The 20738-nt window shown below is 40.4% G+C and overlaps 1 protein-coding gene across 1 annotated transcript in view; it reads right to left on the bottom strand.

Annotated features, from left to right (window-relative positions):
• Window positions 1-17634, bottom strand: part of palm2akap2 (PALM2 and AKAP2 fusion) — a 68734-nt gene extending 51100 nt beyond the window's left edge. The window contains exons 1-2 of the mRNA XM_030768178.1: window positions 17561-17634; window positions 11054-11099 (exon numbers count right to left, since the gene is read on the bottom strand). Coding sequence (XP_030624038.1) covers window positions 11054-11099; window positions 17561-17598 — 84 coding nt within the window. The 5' untranslated portion in view covers window positions 17599-17634. The remainder of the gene's footprint in view (window positions 1-11053; window positions 11100-17560) is intronic.
• Between the last annotated feature and the right edge of the window lie 3104 nt (window positions 17635-20738).

The raw sequence follows: 20738 nt of genomic DNA on the forward strand, positions 1-20738 counted from the left end.
CATACTACTGCCATGAGGCATGAGTAACAACTAACACACTTATGAACCAAAGACAGTTCCTCAAAGCCTTGTCTCTCTTTCTCTCCTCATTGCACTGACATGCTCACCTTTCCTAAAACGAGAACTGTACGAATGTATTGAGAGGTTAGCAGACCAGCTGAAAAACCAATCCGAACATGAACTTCACCTGTTTTTCTAGCAAACAAATGTTTCATCCAAGAAAACATCCAAAAATTTGGTACAACACGTGTGAATATTTTGTTGTGTCTAGAAAACTCCAGAAACACAAAGTTTCAGGGAAATGACATTAAAACACAAAATAGTGTCATTATAAACTTATGTTTACAAACTTGACTTTGTTCACTTGCTTTGTGGTGCTCTACTTCACTATACATACAAAATAATTACAATGTAGCATCTACCTATAGTACACAGTACACAACCAGACTCTCTGTATCATAAGAGTCATTGTGGACTGTGATGTGACCAAAGGAACAGATGTCCAACCATAAATACATTAGTATTAATGACAAGCTGTGTTTCCAACAATGGCAATACCCTGCTGGCCTATATCTACCTGTACTGCACATTATCAGTGAATCATTTTTTCTTTCTTCAGTGGTGAGTGGGATGCTGGCTATGGGGAAACTGGTGATTCAATGGATCTGATGTTAAACAGATGCAACCAATACTTTCGTTTAACTCTGAATGCTAGACACGATCCTTCCTGTCTACTATTTTTAATACCAGAAAGGCCCAATAAAGGAAAATGCTCAGTTCTAGATTCTGCACATTCTGAACCAAAAGAACAAATACTGCAGTCATCTTTGACACAGATCCACAGCACACATTCCACACCTAAACTAGACTGCAGGAGCACACACTCCCCTGTGTGTTTGGATACGGTGAACAGGACTATGGGAAATAGCTGCTTGGACAGAACAAAACATGGCCTAAATTGGGATGTTGATACACACCTCAGTAAAGAATAAAATGTTTTTTGAGTTCAAAGGATTAGTTAAGGACAACAGTCTGCAAACTATATACATTTATGTGTCCTTTGATCGTGATGTACTCTCTGTCTGTCTTTGCGCTGACTGACAGAGTGACCAGTAATGGGAGAATGCCATCTTTCAGAATGTGATGTTGAAGCACCAGCTCCTTTCCTGTAATCCACATGCAAAGGAGTGGTGCTCTGAAGCCCAGAGGGAGACACACACACACACACACACACACACACACACAGAGTGAAGGGGGAGAAAGGGAGGGAGACAGGTGTGGATTCCAATAAGAGCGAGATAGAGAAGTCCTGCATTATTCAGTACTGATCATCCATGTTAATCATTCAACCCCAAACAAAACAAGCTGTGAAGGACACACTAGAGCTCTCTCTGTCTTTCCACCCTGAACTGAGTAGTCAACTGTTTACAAAAAGAACAGTAAAATTGCAGCACATAGTCGAAATTGCGAGGCCTGGGTTTGGGAATGTGCCGACTACAGCGGCAAACCTTGGCATTTGATCTGCCTGTCATGTGAAAAGTGGAGAGCTTGATTGAGTAGGACACTAAACAATGAATTATGACCAGACTACATGTGGGGCGTGGCACCCAAACAGAGCAGATCCCTTTTTTAAATTTTAAATAAGAAAAAGCAAACGTTTGAGGGCTAAATTTGGTGTAGTGTCAGAAAATAAACCAGTGGACAAAATTCTTTTCAAACCACCAAAAAGAAAAAAAGTGAAAATGAACAATTTTTCATGGGTATGTGGCAGTAAGTGGCTCTGTATCTGTTATTCAGAGTTGCCATTTGTCCATTTTGCTGAAAGGAGGAAACAGTTTTCCTTTGTTCTGCCGAGTATGGATGACTTTCTCCCTTATTTAGGTTACTGCACACTATTTTTGTTTCTTTTTGAGAAGCCTTCACAAAGACTGTTTCTGTGTAATATTAATTTCAAAAACAGCTAGGGTCAACAGAATAAGTGTCAGTTAACAAACTGGAATGTGCTATTTATTGCTATTTATTGCATGATGAAGAAGTTTGAGAAAAGACAGGGGCAAAATCGTCTGGCTGTGTTTGGGTTTGCAGTGAAGTTCCAAGTGTTTACTGATTTTAATTTCTGCTGAGTTTTGGATGGCTTTGACAGGGGCAGCAGCTGAATGAGAAGTATTCTTTGTTCATAAATGCATAAATATTCATTATTTTTCCATTTTGTTTACTGTTTTCTTTTCATCAATTTCTTTCCATCATTTTCTGATCTGGCTTTTAATATTTTTACAAGTTGTGATGTTCTATGAAAAACACATCGTCTAGATTTATGCAATGCTATATACACTCTCTCTCTCTCCCACACACACACACACACACACACACACACACACACACACACAGGCACACCTCTTGTGCTCTTGCTGTCCTGGTGGTAACCACCGTTCAGACCCCAGCCATGCCCAGTGTCAACTGGAAGCTGTCACACTTAGGCCTTATCTAGACTTGGCACTCTCAGCCTAACTCATTAGATCCTGAAGTCCTCTGACCCAGTGTAAGCCAGACACATCCCACTCTCTCTGCTTGAGCTCCACACTCTGTCTGATGATCACCACTTTGGCAAAGGCAATATAAACTCTGTTTCTCAGGAAGAGCTTTGCCGTAATGTCTGTTTTAAATCACCAGTGAAAATGTTTCTGACCTTGTTTCAAGAATGCAAAGATACAACCACAGATGTACAGCAGGGCAACATTAAGATTTACATTGTCTATAGGGCTGGTAATAGTTATGCTATTGGTGGAGTGTGAGGTTTTGGCGGAGATGGCGGAGTATGAGGTCTTGGGTTGACAGCAGGACACTTAAATGAAGAAACTGTCTAAATGTTCAATTGTTTACATCACTGAGGATATGGCTCTGATAATTTGGACAACATTCAGTCTGGCTGCTTTTTTACTGTGTAAACCCAATGATGTACAATGCATGTCCTGAGACACATGCAACAGATCATGCGGTGAAAACTGTGTGACAGCAGTTAAACCACAAAAGTAACATTCAGAGTAACGCTCTGACAAAAAAAATGACGGCTCCATACACTTCACGCTATTAGTGTGATGAGTAAGTAGGCCTTGTTTCTTTCTAAAGCTTTTAAAATGAACTTGCTAGGGCATTCTTCATTATGGGCACCGGAGTCTCCACACCCAGTCCATCTGCAGGGAATACTGAGGGCATATCCATTTCTTACCAGGCATGCTGACACATAGACAGCGTGTATTAAAATACACTCCAGGCACGCAACGCACACATTCCTCGTCGTGAATACTGAGACCAGGAATAAAGACCGTTAGACATGCTGTTCGACATGATGTCATAGAGGGCTTAGGCCAGAGCACCACATCTGCCACAAAGGGTGAGCATGACAGCAGGTAATACGGCTTGAAAGGTTGCATCAGTTGAGTTTGCTCGGAATCTCGAACTCAACAAAGAAGATCTATCACTGGCCTGAAATGGGAAACATCTGCCTCACAGAAGTTTGGGAAGAAAGAAGCTCCTCCTTTTTCCTATTAAATACACAGAATTGCACACATAGGCTAAGAATTTGAGAGTCTCCTTTGAGTGTTGTATTCACTGCTCAGGAATGCTTTGTGTGTCAGATACACACAGAGAGAGAGAGAGAGAGAGAGAGTTGTTAGTCAGGACTTGTAGTTTGAAAGCTTCAAACTACTGAGGATCAGGATCTGGTCATATGGAGTGTAAATCTTGGCAGCAGAATTTAGGCAATTGTTCTCATCAAAGTAGATTGTTCGCAGCAGAATTTCACATGTATTCTTGGCAGTGTTCCTAACAAGAAACGTTCCCTTTGTAGAACTCACAACCCCCAATCTTGAGAGCAAAGACCAGGAAGTCAGGGTTGAAAGAGTACGATTAAACACAATCCAAAAAGTGAAAAAGGCAAACATATGCTGGGTTCTTCATCAGTCCATCCTCAGAGAATTTGTAACACCGCTGAATTTATTTGGAGCACCTCTGAAACAACACCCATGTTAAAAGTGAGTTTCATTACAACAGCTTCTGTACTGATAACAAAGCTTGTAATCCTGTCACTATCTAATCAATTAGCTAATGAGTCTCTGTGCAGTTAAATCATAAATGCCACTGAGGTCATGACTGTGAAAGACACATTAAAGAATGTGAGATAAATGACAGTGACCACAGTGACTGAGCGACATGGTGGGAACTCAGTGTTGTGTTGTGACATTGTTCACTCCCCCAGTTTGACTCCTCCACTGGCAACTATGCTGACCTTTTTGATGAGTGTACTTCCCCATTCTCTCTGTTGAAGACCACAACTACACAATGAAATATGAGACGAAATTACAGGAACGTGACACTGTTAAATGTCTTTGCATAGTGATGCATACACGTGGCTATTAAAGTAAGAGTTGGTGAAGGTGAATGTCATCTACTTTAAAGTGAGGGAAAAAGCTTGTCTCTCTCAGTGGACACCACAGAGTCCAATGTGTTACCCCTCACAATGTCAGATGAAACTTCACCAATGCTGGACATTTATAAAGCAAGTCACAAGCACTGGTCCCAGTAGCCAGACCAAAATAGAGTGGTCATGCTTTTCCCAGAAAGCACTTTGAGAACGGAAGCACTGAACATTCCCTTTTTATCTGTTCTCTGTTATGTTGGCGTGTGTGAAATAAAAGCATTGCTGGCGTTGCTGATTTGAAAGACTAAAAGTTACATTATTAATGGAAACCATCTGCTTGTTCTTTAACTTTCAGTTTCTGGTAGAGAGCAATTTTGCTTTCTGTAATGTACCATGTAACATATGCATCAAGTAATATTAATATGATAAAAACTGTCACATAGCTATGTTTAAAGAAGTTATAGAAGAATGAAATAGAAACAGAAAGCTGTAATTTTATCAGGCCATACTGATCGATGATAAGCACAGAGAAAAGTAATTTTGAACATACACTTCAACATCTCTGATCTCTTCCGTCTGTCGCAACATTTAGACATGGCATCTGCATTCTGAAGTTCGGTACTCTATTTTGGGAGAACATGAGTACAATTCCCATGGAGACAGCGGTGAACAGGTTTTTTTTCCTTTCGTTTTCCTTTTTTTTTTTCCAAGTACTCTATAGAAATTTATTTAAACCATAATGGATGTCTGTAGTCAATAAGCATTTGCTGAGTTACTTTATTGTGACTACCGTGGTCGTGGATACTGCTGGCGGGAGGTTGTCATCAAAATTATAAACCGAACCTCATAGTAAACAATGAATGGTTAGCACAATGGGTAGCAGAGACCATTCTTAAGAGGCTATTTTGTTCAATCAAAATAAATATTAGGAGGAAGCAATTGTATTTCAAACAATTCTTGATTAAAGCCAGACATAAATATCTTCAGAGCTTTTGTACTTCTGTAAGGCTCTTGAAGATGAATAAGGTGCCAATTAATCAGGGAGATTAAGAGAGATTGAGAATTCAGCAAGCCATCTCCATACATTTGAATTAAGCTGGGTCTGCAGCCAATACAGTGACGTGGAAGAACAGGAGGGGCCAGGTCTAACATCAGATTGACTTTCAGTGTTCCCAAATAGGACTGTAAAGCAGATGTAACTGACCAGTGTAATATTACTGGTCTCGTGAGGTGTTGTCAGACACTTTAACACTTAGACTTCAGAAAATTCACGTGAACGCTAAAACTACAGGACTGGTCTTAACTATTTAAAAAAAAAAAACACAGTAGTTTGTTACGGTGCTCAAGTCTTCACTGAGACATCCAGAGAACACACCTGTTTTCTGTCTTTGCAGATTTATGCCACACAGCAAGTGAAATATGTTATTACCTGCACTTTGTTATTACTATTTTTTATGCTGACCTTCTGACCTTTTTATGCTGACTGTCCACTCTTGAGGGGCGGCACGACAAAGCTGCGGAGTTGGTTTAATCACTAAAATTATGCAGCAGAGTTGAAGCACTCTGGAACAAAGAATCTGAGACAAACATGCCTGTGGTGTGTAACAGCGACATTAGCAGTTATTTCTGAGGCATCACAGTACATTGATGAAAGATGAGAAAATCCAAGTCTGCAAACCATTAAACACATGTGGTGTGTGTTTTCTGAGGAACAAAAAAAAAGTTTCTCTATGTAAATGCGCCATTTCATACACTACTGTTTACACAACCGATCCTTTCCCAACATAGGTCAAACGAGCAACTGACTCCGTTTGAAAAGTCAGAGATATCTAATCTTAAATCTTTCATAGCTGACTAAATCACTGAAAAAGCATGGACGAAACATTACAAAGACTAAGTGAGCTATGCTAATTGAAACACTGCTTGACTACATGAATAAAAATCACAAACAATGTTCTGGCTTCTCATTTTGGACTTACAAAATGACTTTTTCACTGTCACTCTTTTCTCAGACTAGGTCACTGAAGAACACTGAAAAGCAGCTCTATTATACATTACTAACTGATCGTAAAGACTGGCTGTAAGACTGACTGAGTCCAGAGGGATTCCTCACTTGGAGGTCCTTGACCCAAATGTCTCCAGACTTGTGTTCAATGATTAGTTAAGTCAAGAACTGCAAGAACTACATCACTCTGCACTTCCGATTGAAGCACATCATCTGGTTAGAGGTCATTAATTAATGCAAATGCTTTGAACTGAAACAGTGGGAGCTCAAAGAGAATAAACAAAGTTTAACAAAGATTGTCATCACAAAAGTAAAATCATTGTGACTTTACATAGTGATATTAGCACATACAAACAACACACACACACACACACACATGCACGCGCGCGCACACATGCACACACACTGACATAAGTACATGGCACTAAATGGATTCATGTGCTCATGGGTTATTTTTGAAACATCTGTACTTCAGTACAAGCCACAGATACACACTGAACCCTTCCTATGGAACATTCTGCACATTCTGTGGAGAAATAAGACACACCACACATACGGTTATGAGCAGGGGCAATTAATACCTCGTTTATGGAAACACACAACCTCTTTTAAGGTGGATTGTGGTAGACTGAAGTTAATCTCTTTAAAAAAAATCTGATTAGGAAAATATTTATTAATGTCACTGGATGTAATAGCTTCATCCCAGAAGTTGCAAGAAAACACTTAGGAACCTGGTTCAAATATCTTAAAGTCAAATTTAATTTGTGAGTGCTTTCATGTGATTAAGGATGTTAAGAGCATAGACAGATAACAACGTTGTGTGCAGGCTCAAAATAATTGGTGAACAAAAACAGCAAAGAAATAGTTAAGTGTTACTGGAGACAGCATGCAACAGTAAACAAAATACCTCTCTAGTATTTGGCATTAATGGCATTCTAAAGTTGCCACTCTGTTTGGTCACAGAGACTGTGAGTATCGTATATAAAGCGTTGTCCTACTGAACAGTTCCTACTCCAGAGTGAGAATATTTTGGATACTTTTTGCCTCTCTTAAGGGGTCATGGGACACTGGCAGGTGTTGACCGCTTACACTGCATACGCCAAAAATCTGTGACATTTACAACATGGCCCGAGCGTCACCTCACTGCACAACTGCATACCAACCCCGTCCTGTGCCAGAACTTTGAAGGGCCCTTAACCCTACAAATACAGCTTAGTGTGTAAATATACAAAGTATCCTGAGTATAAAACTAGTACGGAAATATACCATAACAATAAACTGACTTGTCCCAAGAAACCTGAATACTGAACTGTTTTTCTTAATTTATTTGTTTGTTTGTTTGTTTGTTTGTTTGTTTTTTAAAAAGGAAGCTTATTGATCAGAATACTGTGTCCGGGCAGCTTATCCATTCCTACGTCAGAAATGATCTACGGATACCATTCACCTGAAGGATTGGTGTCCAGCAAGGAGAAAGCTCCGCCCACCCGAGGGGAGTTTTGGCTACTTGGTCCCAACCCTCTAAAGCATGCGAAATCCTGTCCAAGACAGCTGCTGCTAAATTTAGCTGCACCATAATGCCTGCCTAACCCTGCCCAACCCTATACTTCCTTAGCCAAGGCCTAACAGGGCCTCAATGGGGAGATGGAGCCGAAGTTAGAGAGACAGAATGAAGGAGGGAGAGAGAGAGAGAGAGAGAGAGAGAGAGAGAGAGAGAGAGAGAGAAGCAAGAGCCCAGATTCCTGGCTTTGGCCTGTGCGTGCATGGCCACGCCCAGAGTCTTGCAATTTGTGGCCCGCCAGAACTCTTTTAATTTGAAACAGCGATGTTGTTTGCCCTATTGGCCAATGAGAGAGACCACAAGACCTTGTTTGGTTTACTTGCCTATGCTCTCACAGTGGTTGTGGGCTATGTGCCAAAAACACAGACAAGATAAGAAGACATAATGACAGTTTAACAACAAAAAATAAACGGTTTCAGAAAACATACTACAGATTTGGTGTAGATTATTTCTTACAGTACATTAATTATATGCTAACTGTGTGTATTTCATAAGCTAATGCCATACCTTGTTAATCAATGGGTTAAGATGGTATCCTTCCATAATGCAATTACTGCATGAGGAATGCAACACCTGCAGTCTTATGTAAGTGTAACAATACAGTAAAAGATAATTCATCCATTCAGTAAAACAGGACAAAAAAAAATCATGCTATGATTTACAGCTGGTGTGAATCAGATTCATTAATCCTTTCAATTGCAATCAGTGTAAAAATAATGTCCATCCAAAATATAGCATGTAGCTGTAAATCACGTCAAAAGCAAAAACCACTTTTGGACTGATTGGTCGACTTCAAGGAGGCCACAGGCCTTGGCCTCTCTGGAGCATGTGGGAACTGAACTGGGCCCAGATTTAATACATGGTTGTGATAAAACAGATGTTGGAGAAACTGAAATGGAGAAAGTGACAGAGAGAAACAAGAAACTTGGGGTTAAAAATCTTCCCACTTTTCTCTGTAGAAAACCCATCTCGAAACCATAAAGTCCCTAAACTCTAAAGCATTACACACCTACACAGTCCTTTAGCACTGAGGTGTGGCGGGTCAGTATTTCACAACTAACATCACGCTATTTAAAAAAAGTCAAAGCTCCTCATTTATGACAAGCCCATTGTTTCTAGCACGGAAACTTAATATCAGCAGTACGCCCCTGTTAGGAGCACATGGACATGTTTTTAATAATTTATGACAATTCATTGAGTAGACTGTCTAGCAAGATATGAAAAAAAAACTGCCCACTGTTCCAAATGTTCCCTTAATTGTATTTCATACTTCACCTGCATTATTAACAGATTAAACACATACTAAGATCAGGCTTTTCATTTTCTGGTTGTGGAATATTGTTGTCAGGTGGTAGAATAGATGAACAGACAGTTTTAATGATGATGTCTGGTTTCATCTATGCAGCGCGTGTTTATTGTGTTGTGCCCCCTTCTTCACTAAGAGAACTTTCACAACCCCAGCACAGCACTTTCACACCAAACAACCAATAAAAAGTGCTGTGTGGGACATTTAACAGCTTTCCAGTGCATTCATGTCAACACACATGGACAATAAACATATGGGGGCTGCTTAAACAGCATAGTGTCACTCCCCCCCACTGTAGTACACAAAGGACTGGGCCAGTCCAATCAGATGCACATTATTGCTTTAGTAATGTGAGTGGCAGTGGATTGGTTCAGTCTTTGTGACAGTTTTTTTTTTTTTTTGGTAACAAATTGCTCATGCTCTACTGTATGATAGAGGGGAAATTCTGTATGAGTTGATATGTCACATTGAACTGCTGAGGTCTGTACAGTAGCACTGTATGACAACACAAATCCACCTAACTTTGTAGGTGTGACAAAATATCCACAGAAATGACTCATTTATGAAAACATACCGCATACATTCGTAGACTTCAAATCTCTGTAATGGATGCAGCTGTAATTTTGTGGTACATGATTAACACTATGTGTGTCTTTAAAATACACAAGTACCAAAGTGATTATCCATTTCAGAGTTTTGAAACACACAAGCACACGCACTTTGAATCAGACCTACGTCATTTCCCACAAGCCCTGACTACAATGTAGTCTGGCTGTCATGGGGTTTGAGAGCACTTGTTAAAATGGAGTCAAACTGAAGGAGTCTTTTTTTTTGCCTAAGTGAAACCAAACACAGCACTCTCACATGGCCTCTCTCCTGTGCAGTAAACCCTCATAACCAGAATACACACACAATTAGTGAGTGCTGAGATTCCCTTTAGTTCATTTACAGTGTTAATCACCTCTCCCTGTTCTGCAGCTGTTGGCAGACACCCTCACACTTCAATTATTTATGTTTCCTCTGTCTCTGCGTCACATCATTAGGAAATGTGTTCCATCGCTACTTCAAACCTTCACTATGGTCCTTCTCATCTTAAAATCATTAGCTAGCGCCCATTCTAACGCCGGCTAACGACAAGTGATCATAAAGGAAACTGGAAAGACTCCTGCTCCATGTGGAATGAAGTCTCTCTTCCTCAAACAAACACTCCCTTAGGTGCATGTCAACATTACTGGACCTCATGCCCCCCGTTCGAGTCAAATATATAACCTTGGAATGGTAGAGATGTGACCAATGTGGCCAAAATAGTTTTCCATCTGTTGCTCACCACTTGTATGTGCATTGGAGCTCCGGCTGGCGCCAAATTTAGCCCCCCTCTTCTCTCTCTCTGCCTTCAGCTGCACTTACAACTGCTGCTCTCCAGTTCCTAACGTACTAGAGTCAGTTTTTAGCTCTCAACAGACTCACGTTTATGTCATGCCAACATCAGATCTATGATTAAAAACAACACTGTGGCCCAGCTCCTGTTGTCAGTACCAGCACTCATACCCTTTCCATTTTCACCTCAAAGCCGCAAAGCAATGTCCCTTCTTTTTGCTTGCTAAAAGAAACTGCGCTGTGGTCTAACAAATATAATATGAGATTTGCCAGAATAAATGAACAGCAGCACAGCTTTATGTCTACAATGTTATGGCCACAGACAAGAAGAAGTCAGGAAGAAAGCTAAGAACAAAAAAAAGGAATAGAAGATAAAAGGTATAGACTTACTGCAAGGGCTTGAAGCCTCTCTTTGTGAAGTTCTGCCTCAGCCATCCTGGAAAGACAAGAGTAGAGGTCTCAGTAACAGCAGAGGAAGGTTAGCTGTCCCAGTGTGTGTGTGTGTGTGTGTGTGTGTGTGCGCGCGTGTGTGGGGCAGTAGGTGAGCAAGTTGTAGAAACACACACAGCGCTAGTCCTGTGCTTCAGTCCAGTCAGTGTGAGGCACAGTGTGCTGTGGGCAGGCTTTTGTCATTCACTGGCCATGTGCCTACCAGACTGCTGTTCTCTCTCTCTCCCTCTCTCTCTCTCTCTCTCTCTCGCTCTCTCTCCCTCTCTCTCTCTCTCTCTCTCTCCCTTCCTCCCTCCCGCTCTCTCTCTCTCTCTCTCTCTCTCTCTCTCTCCTCCCACCTTCCTCCCTCCCTCTCTCTCACTGGCCATGTATGTGCAGGGGAGAGACTGTTGAGTGGTGGGATGACTGAAGGGAGACTCTTATTTTCAGCAAGGCTTCACTACAGCCTACTGGGAGCCAGAGAGGGAGAGAGAGAGAGAAAGAGCTGTCACTGAGGAGGGAATAACACCTTACTGTGACTGTGCTCTCTCATTGCCTCCCCCCCCTCTCTCTTTCTGTGTGTGTGTGTGTGTGTGTGTGTGTGTGTGTGTGTGTGTGTGTGTGTGTGTGTGTGTGTGTGTGTGTGCGTGTGTGCCCATTAGGAAGAAAAACAAAACAAAGGTGTGCCGTACACTCAGGATGGTAGCGGTGGAAAATGGCTCTACTTTTGGTGCATGGCAATCATCTGCCCACCAGTTGGACTTCTTTGTTCCAGTGTTACTATAATTATGATTTAAAACATGCAAATACATGCGAGTTACCAAAAACCTGTAATATTTTTCTTATTTCAAATGTCAGGGAGTTAGGCTACCTATTTAATAACTGCTGACTATTTAAACTTTTTTTTGCTTGAATCTATCTAACAGACCATATGTATACTACTTCATCAGTATCACCCTGTCAGTAGATTTATGGGTTCGCTTATACATACTGGACATATACAACATCCTTGTTAATTGGTAGTTACTATATTAAACGACCATTGTCAGCCCTTTAGTGGCAACATCTCTGTCTATGTGGCGTGCTCTTCAGAACAAAACCAGAGCAGAGCTGAAAATGGATTAAATAAAGAGTCAGTAGAAAAAGGTGTTCATTCCAAAGACAGTCTACTTTCTCGCTGAGTGACTTCCTCACCCTTTAGACTGTATTATGTTTAAATGCCAGGCAGAAATCCTGAATCCCAATTTTTACTACTGTTCCCATGAAGCTAAGTGGGGCAGTAGGGAAAGTGAGTGGGGGTCCCACTGCACCCCCCCCCCCCCTTATTCCAACCTCCTGTTCAGCAAACAGTGGAGGGATACAAAAACTCCTTATATGGTGAAAAGGTTGTGCTGGCTGTGCTGCAGTCTGGAGCGCTCTGTGCGGAGAGGCTCTGGGGAATATGTAAAAATGCATTGGATGTGATTATGACATTGTGCTGAATCCAGTCACTGTGCTTACACTTCAAGCATTGTGCTCTGTTTCCATATTTAAATCCAACAGGGTTTGGTCGGAAATATACATATATATATATATATATATATATTTTATCATAATTTATCACAGATCCATTTGCTCTATTTTGGCTGAACGAATGAATGAGCTGCAAGGATGTAGTGGACGTCAGTATTCCAAACAGGTAATGTGTATATATCCATGTATGCCTACATACAATTTGAAAGGTAGCAACTTATCTGTATCATCTTGAATTGGAGAAAACCAACAAACAGATACTTACTGGAAATATTTTAGTAGATTTTTTTTTTAAGCTACAATTCTGTGAAACTAGCACTGGGGTTCAATAATCCTGTGCGCCTTAATAATGGAATGCTTTTCTGAGTCACAAAGTAGAGAGGAAATAACATCAAAAATTAAAGGAAGATTTTTGACTAACTTGATAAATAACAAATTATAAAAATTTTGATTTGGGCATGAATTATTCCCGGTGGATTTTGTTTTAAGGTTTGAGCATGAACACTAAGCTTATATACATCACTACACAACTATCACATATAAATAAGAAAAAAAAATGATTACTTTTGTGGAATGGTACTTAAACTCTCCAAATTGCTTTTATACGTTCCATAAAGATTTATGTGCTGTCCCAAGCAATATATGGAGGAAGACAGTAAGTGCCATTAGTATCATCATCACTGATGAAATGAATTTGACTGAAAGCCTGGGACACCCACAGCTCACAATGCCATTAAGTGATAGATGCCATAAATAATTGATAGGCAGAGTCCATTTTGATTTCATTTTTTTAAAATGGTTGTCCATGTGGACAAGACACATAGATAGTCACAGTACCTGTTTGATCCTAACTTCATAGAACACAGAGCTGAATAACACACACACATACACACACAAAGTGAGAGAGAGAGAGAGAGAGAGAGAGAAGAGGGAGAGTGAGAGAGACAGAGAGAGGGCGAGAGAGAGAGAGAAAAGAAAGAAAGAAAGAGAGAGAGAGAGAGAGAGAGAGAGAGAGAGAGAGAAACAGAAACAGGAGAGAGAGAGTGATGGAAAGACATAGGGCGAATTAGACTACAAGAGCAGCCACTGAGTGTCATCAGATGCTGGTGTATTCCTCTGTAAATCTGTCTGGTCTGAGGATCTTAAATGTGGCTCCAGCCATGATTGGTGAGCAGAGGAAATGCCTGGTTATGCACGTAACAGCTGGAATCAGGCTAAAAGCCACAGAACACCCAGCGCCAATCCTAAGTCTCTACAGCCATCAGTTCCTGGATGTACAGTGGGGAAATAGTTTAGAGTGAACGATTCACTAACCGCTGTGTCAGATTTAACACACACTCAGAAGAAACATGTTAAAATCTATTACTGTTATTCAGCTGAGAAATGAAATAACTGCCACAGTCACTGAGGGATAGTAAAGTTGTTTTAAAGACTACCACCATCAGCATATCTTTTACCTATACTTCTATGTGCTATTTTTAGAACTTACATTTAGTCATCACCAACATGATCTTTGTACTGCGACTGAAATGGTCTTTGTTCCACAATTTACAGCAGTGCTTAACAGGGAAAAGAGATTTCTAATTAATTTGTTGTCCACTATTAAGATCAGTAGACCAGATTATTAGTGTTTAGATCACTGTAGATCCTTCTGCCCTCAGTCCGTTTTATTTTTCCACTGCAAATCCATTGCCACAACGTCATCAGTCAGCATCACACACAAAAGCAACATTGTACCGTGGCACAGTGACCTCATCAGTGAGCCAGCAAGGCAAAGTAATGCTTTCCAGATGTGCAGCACTGCAAGCGCTGGGAATCTGAGACCAAATAAACACACACAGAAAAAGACTTCTGACTCCTTTCAGTCAAACACATCATTAAAAACACACTGACTGCTTTTTTTTTTTTTTTTACATTTAGTCCAATAATGACATTGACTTCAAGATTTTTTTTTTCACAAGATGTTTTTGTTTTTGTTATGCTAAAACATATTCAGTTTACAAGCTCCTTGACCTGCTGATTTGACATTTCTTGTTAGCTTTATAATTGCATGTAGACTAAGGTGAATTTTGACTCATTTCAAATGAGAGCTCCTCATGCTTGCCTTTGTTGAGCTGTCAGAATATGACGTTAATGCTCAATCAGTGTGGGCCATAAAGAGTTCTGTCTCCATAGACCACACTACATATGCATTATTCATTTACTGTGCCGCGCTATGCCATTTTAGTCACTTTTAATACATTTCAATTATCACACTTTTTTTGGCAATATACATTATTGATTTATTCTAATGTATCAACTAAAATAATTAAAGGACAAGACTCTGCTTTACAGTGTGGAACTCTCCTCTAGTTAAACTCATGCTCATGATCTATTGAGGATCAAATGTATACTGGTGTCTTCTGGGATTAAAATGTAACGAGTATTCTCATTTCTAATCTAAAATCAGTCATGACATTAAAGACACTATAAGGCACTTAGGTGATCTCAGCTGAACCATTTAATACTTAAATAACACCTTGATGAGTGAGTTTAGAATAAGCCCTGGCTGAAAACAAACTATATGGCTAAGTGGTGAAATGGGGTTAGCAGACCTTATGTTTTCACAACCTAAACACCAGTCAGTGTAAGACATGCACAGTGACTCTGTTCTGTCTCCCATAACAGTCATTCTGTACTCATTGTGTAAGTTAAGGAACTCACTGCTTCTGGAGTTTGTCATTGCCCTTGGCCTGGATGTCTGTGTAAATGTACCACGTAAATATACACTCACTGTACATTGGGATTTTTAAATAAATAAAACTCTTCTGCAGATACAGTGTGCACAGAACAAACTGACATTTAGTTTTATAGATTAAACCTCTCATAAAACAATGGCATCATCTAGGTTTGAGGGTTTGAGATGAGGGTCATTTGTGCCCAACACAAAAATTTTCCCGTGAAAAACACACGCTTGATAATACATTAAAGCTATGCGTGTTTATGTTAACAGTAAGATGCATCATTATTTCGACCAATCAGTGTTGTGTTTGAAAAGCCAATTGGCTTATCTGTCTAAAATGTCTCTGCCAGACTGTTGCTAATTTTACCCAGGTTCAGAATGTGGCAGCTGCAGTCAATTGACTGCGAAGAACAGACTCATGTACATTCTTTCATGACGGCACCAAGTGTGTCTACCAGTAGTTAGCCCTCCAGTACCGAGGCAATGCTAATGCTGACAAAAACCTTGCAACAAGATTGTACGGAATATAATTTATGACTGAACCTGTGTGGCGTGTTCAAGGTATGGTTTCATTATTCGTCAAGACAGCTAAATCAGCACAACAGCATTGGGGCAAAATATTAGCTATTCTTTTATAAGATATGTGGGCCACAAAAAATGCAAGAGGACTGGTCATAGGTCTCAGTATGACCAAAAACAGCTGTTTCTTTAACAGAGGAAACCATAAATTACATCTCTGCCCTTGGAGAGGCCCTGGAGGATGCCTCCTGGATCTTCTCAACACCAGTGCCTTTGGTCTGGTTTGAATCGCCTCAACAGTTTAGTTTCACCTGTTATACAGTAAATAGTTTGGCACGAAAACTGGGACTAATAGGTCTTGGCTTGGCCAAGCTCTTTAAGTGTCATATCTGTCTGTTTCAAATGTCTATATGATGAAGTCATACCAAGAGAGCGACCTAAAGTGATATGAGGCTAAACATTTAGACTATCAGAAATATATAATAGTATGAAGTTTGTCTTTATTACTGAGTTGTTTTTCTCAATCATTTCTCGCTCCTAAAATGTGTTTTTCCATTGAAAAGACTTATTGTTCGTGTCTCTCACAGGATAGTTAATATGATGAAAAGCAGATGTCTTGTGTTCCCATTAGACATAAAGCAACTGTGTGGTTAGCTTCACTGTCAAACTCTCGCAGTGTGGCTCGAGACCTTGCATGGCAAAAGCCTATTTAAGATATTTTTTTCCCCCCTACTCCCATGTTGGATTACTTTGATTACTTAAAACCTTGTCAATGGTTTCAAGGGAAAATAGCTAATTCTCTACTTTGCATTAAATTGAATGTACATAGCCAGTTGTGTTCTGTATATATTTTTGAATCATCTTGATTTTGCAAGCTTGTGTGGTTAACACGGTCTGTGATTAGCCAGGTGAGTACTCCCTTAAATAAAAGGGAGGGGGTGGGAAGACTCCAACTCACATAGGGGAGACAGAGGCCTTGAATGACAACTATTTTTATAGCAATAACTTGGCTACATGCTCCCTTAGCTTTACCTATTAGCATGAACAATTTCTTGTTAGATTTTGCACTGGGTTTTGTTCATGCATGCACGTGTTAAAGAAAAAGAAACAGAAGAAGCATGTGAACAGAGAGAACACCTAGCAAGATAGGTTGGGGGGGGGGGGGGGGGTGGGAGGACACATCTGAATGACTGCACATAAATGTAGTGTTGTACATCTCGGACATGCCTCTGTAATCAGTCCAGCTATTACCTGTCAACACACAAACCAGCACCATCCTTTTCTTATCAATCTGTCTTCAGATCAATATTTCACTGGACCTCCCCCAAAAAAAACCCAAACAAACCATTATTCTATTTAAAAGGAGCATCCTTACTTTCTGCTGAATCAGTGGACAACACCCTGCAGCACAGAGAGTAGCGAATCATCTTCTGCCTCTAGCTTTTCCAAAGCGTCCTCATCTAAGCCTACCTCCATATCTTAGCCTGTTGTAATGCAACCCTTGCACAAACACAGATTGCTCATTGTGACGGCGCATGGATGCGGCATGTGAACCAGACACATGTTCAGCATGCAGGCAGAGGACTCGCCATGACTGCGACGACTGTCGCATCATCAGCCCCGCTGCCCTTGCCTGCGCCTCGCTGCTGTCGCCATGGCAACCTGGCCATCATGTCCAACCAAGGAGGGGGAGAGAGAAAAATAGAAATACTCACTCAGAAGCTGGGGCTTTCCTCCTCAGAGGTGTGCCCATGATGGCAGTTTCTTCTCCCTCCCTTGCTCTCTCTCCCTCTCTCTCTTGTGTGTTCTCCTTTCACTGCCAATGCCTCCTTCACTTCGGAACAGAGTTCTCCTACTCCTCCTCCCTGCAGTAACAGCCTAGTGCTTGGTGTTAGCTGCAGAAGCCTGCAGGAGAAGAGACAGAGAGAGACAGACGGGAGAGAGAGAGCAGGAGTGAGCAACAGAGAAAGCAGGAGAAAGAGAGAGAGAGAGAGAGAGAGAGAGAGACAGAGAGACAGAGAGAGGGAGCGAGAGAGCAAGAGACGGATAGAGAGAGAGTGGGGGAGAGAGAGCAGGAGAGAGAGAGAGAGAGAGAGAGAGAGAGAGAGAGAGAGAGAGAGAGAGAGAGAGAGAGAGAGAGAGTGTAACGGTTGGTTAATGGTTCTTTATATTAGTAAAGACAATATCCTTGACCCCAACATACACAGCCCGATAACGGTTGGTGGGGATAATACAGTATTAGTGTCTCTGAACCTCCATGTCCAGACAAATGGAAAACATTGTATCATTCTGTAACTCAAACCCATGCTTCAGTCATCACAACAAGCTATTTTTAATACATAATATGAAAACATTAAAGATCACTCACTGATTACATTCCTGAAGAGACATGAAACAGAGCAAACTTAAGCAAAGCCACACTTCAGTCAGCATTTATTGAGTATTTTCTGTAAATGTATTCATTTATGATTTTTTTCTAAGTAACATTTAATGGTGAAGCACATTTTGAACACTAAATTTTTAAAATCTATATGAAAAATTACATAATTATGTTATTCATTTGTATAATTGCATTATAGTGTATTGTCTGTGGAAGAAAATGCTGACCTAACATGGAAAAAATTCTAAATATGTGCATTAATTTGATTTTTTTTGTGCTAAACCAAATGAATCATTCAGACTTATAATTAATTCAGAGACAAATGTAGAGTTTAGTTAAATAAATGTACTGCTAAGTGCTGCTATCTACTATGAAAGACATATCAAATAAATGACTAAATTAAAATTTAGTGGTAATATAGTTGTCATCTCAAAGGCATATTGTATTGAGCATTATTGTGAATGCCCATACATGGTGACTGTGAATCTGGCAAGTCTGTCTGGAACCTTTATGACAGCTGGTGCCACAGTCTGCCCCCACCTGTTACCCCAGCTGTCTAATGAGTCTAAACTTTTGAAAACTAAATATCGCTTCATACAGAGGAAAATCTAAAGGCCGCCTTGGGAAAACTAGCTCTCCGAACAAATTAGCTGACTCCGCGGTATGGCTATGAGTTGGTTGTGTTTTTTTTTTTAGCTTTATGACCGTATTCAGTTTATGGCATTTCTTCAAGATCAGGCTTGAAATATTGATGCCAACACAGAGTGTAAGAATGGTCTTAAGGGAACAAAGCCAGGGTCAAACTTGACTGAAGTGTTAAGACATTGTACATGCTGTTGAGTCACTCACTCGGGTGTCTGCGATAACAACGGGCAATTTGGCTTTGGTTATCATACTGTCTGGTATGTCAGTAACGCTCCTTTAAGCTTTACTTTAAGGCCCTTCTTTGCCTCTGTGTCGTGCCAACTGAAAATACTTTACTGAGTATGGACAATGGAGCTTCCTCTGATGTCAGAGATATCACAAAAATAGCTAACTAACTAACTAACTAAACAAATATCTAAAATTAAAATGAGCTCCTGTCCTGTATAAATACATTCATGCTTTGTACTCACGTCTCTCGGTCTTATTCTCTCCTGTGGTTACAAAACCATCTATATCACAGTTGTGATGCTTCTGGCGGAGGGAATTTCAGACTGTTTTGGATTAAGTCTCTGAGACACACATCAAACAGGACTAGAACCCTAATTTAGGCTTATTCTCCACCTCAGCAAGATTTTTTCTATGATACAACAGCCTATAGATTTTGAAGCTACTTGAGTGTGATCGTCCTTGAGACATAACTATGTCTACTCTCTAGATTGCATCTACTAAATCTTTTTAGTATTCAAGGTTGTGTCGTGTCATGCCAGTACATCATTTAATTGCTGCACTTAATATGTAGCATGCAATAAGCAATTGCCTTCAGTGGACCTGAATAACATTCATTAAGTGATGCAAAATCATGCCGCTACAGTCTGACACTACTGCAGATCATAAGAAAATGATTAGATGTGACTTCAGAAGAGGGCTGAGTGAAGCTCACCGACAGCAGCTGTCCGGAAAGGGAGAATATTCAAACATTTTTTTCAGCAAACATAGCAAATATTCATAGTCTTAACTTATCGTTTGTGTTTGTGCTGTACATAATGAATCCGATGGGGGGGAAAAAAATAAACTTTTATTCAGTCGTCATGACTAGTCAAAGCCATTGTTTTTTTTTTTAAGTTTTATGTTGGCTATCATCTGAATTAAGATGACTTTGCCTTTGGTGAAGGAATCGGTCAGAGGAATTCAGAGAGGGTGCGTGACTCTGATACAGAGATAGGAACCAGGGAGTGGAAGCAGGGCTTGAAGTCACTGGTACTTGCAGGTCTTGATAAGCTGCTAACTTATTCTTGAGAGCTCTTGAGAACTACATGGCCCTAGACATTCCTACGGTGGTCAACATTTTTTTTTGGCCTGTCCAAAATCGGTGCTGAGGCACAACAGCGATGAAGCCTGTCTCGGTTTACTGACAGATCTGAGTTATGCAGCTTACATTAGCGGCAATGAAGATGCTGCTTTGGACAGTGTGTTCCGGGTCTTCTTCGTAAAACAAAAAGCATAATCAGCATGCTGTTCTGCACAGCTGCTGGTGTGTCTGTCTGTTAGACCCAGATCTGTAAAAAAGAGTATGAAAAACAGCAGTGACGAGGCCGTGGACTGAACACTGTGTACCACAGAGTTCCCAGCCTCAGTTTTTCATGCATTATTCTTTTAGAACTGTCCTTGTGTATTTTAATAAGACAGACAGACAGACAGACAGACAGACAGACAGACAGGCAGACAGATAGATAGATAGATAGATAGATAGATAGATAGATAGATAGATGGATAGATAAATAGATTGATAGATTGATAGATAGATAGATAGATAGATTCTTTATGTCCTTTGTCAAGGAAATTTGCTGCCACAGTCTGTACAAAGCCTC

This window comes from Chanos chanos, chromosome 3 (assembly GCF_902362185.1).
Source record: "Chanos chanos chromosome 3, fChaCha1.1, whole genome shotgun sequence".
Classification (NCBI taxonomy): Eukaryota; Metazoa; Chordata; class Actinopteri; order Gonorynchiformes; family Chanidae; genus Chanos; species Chanos chanos.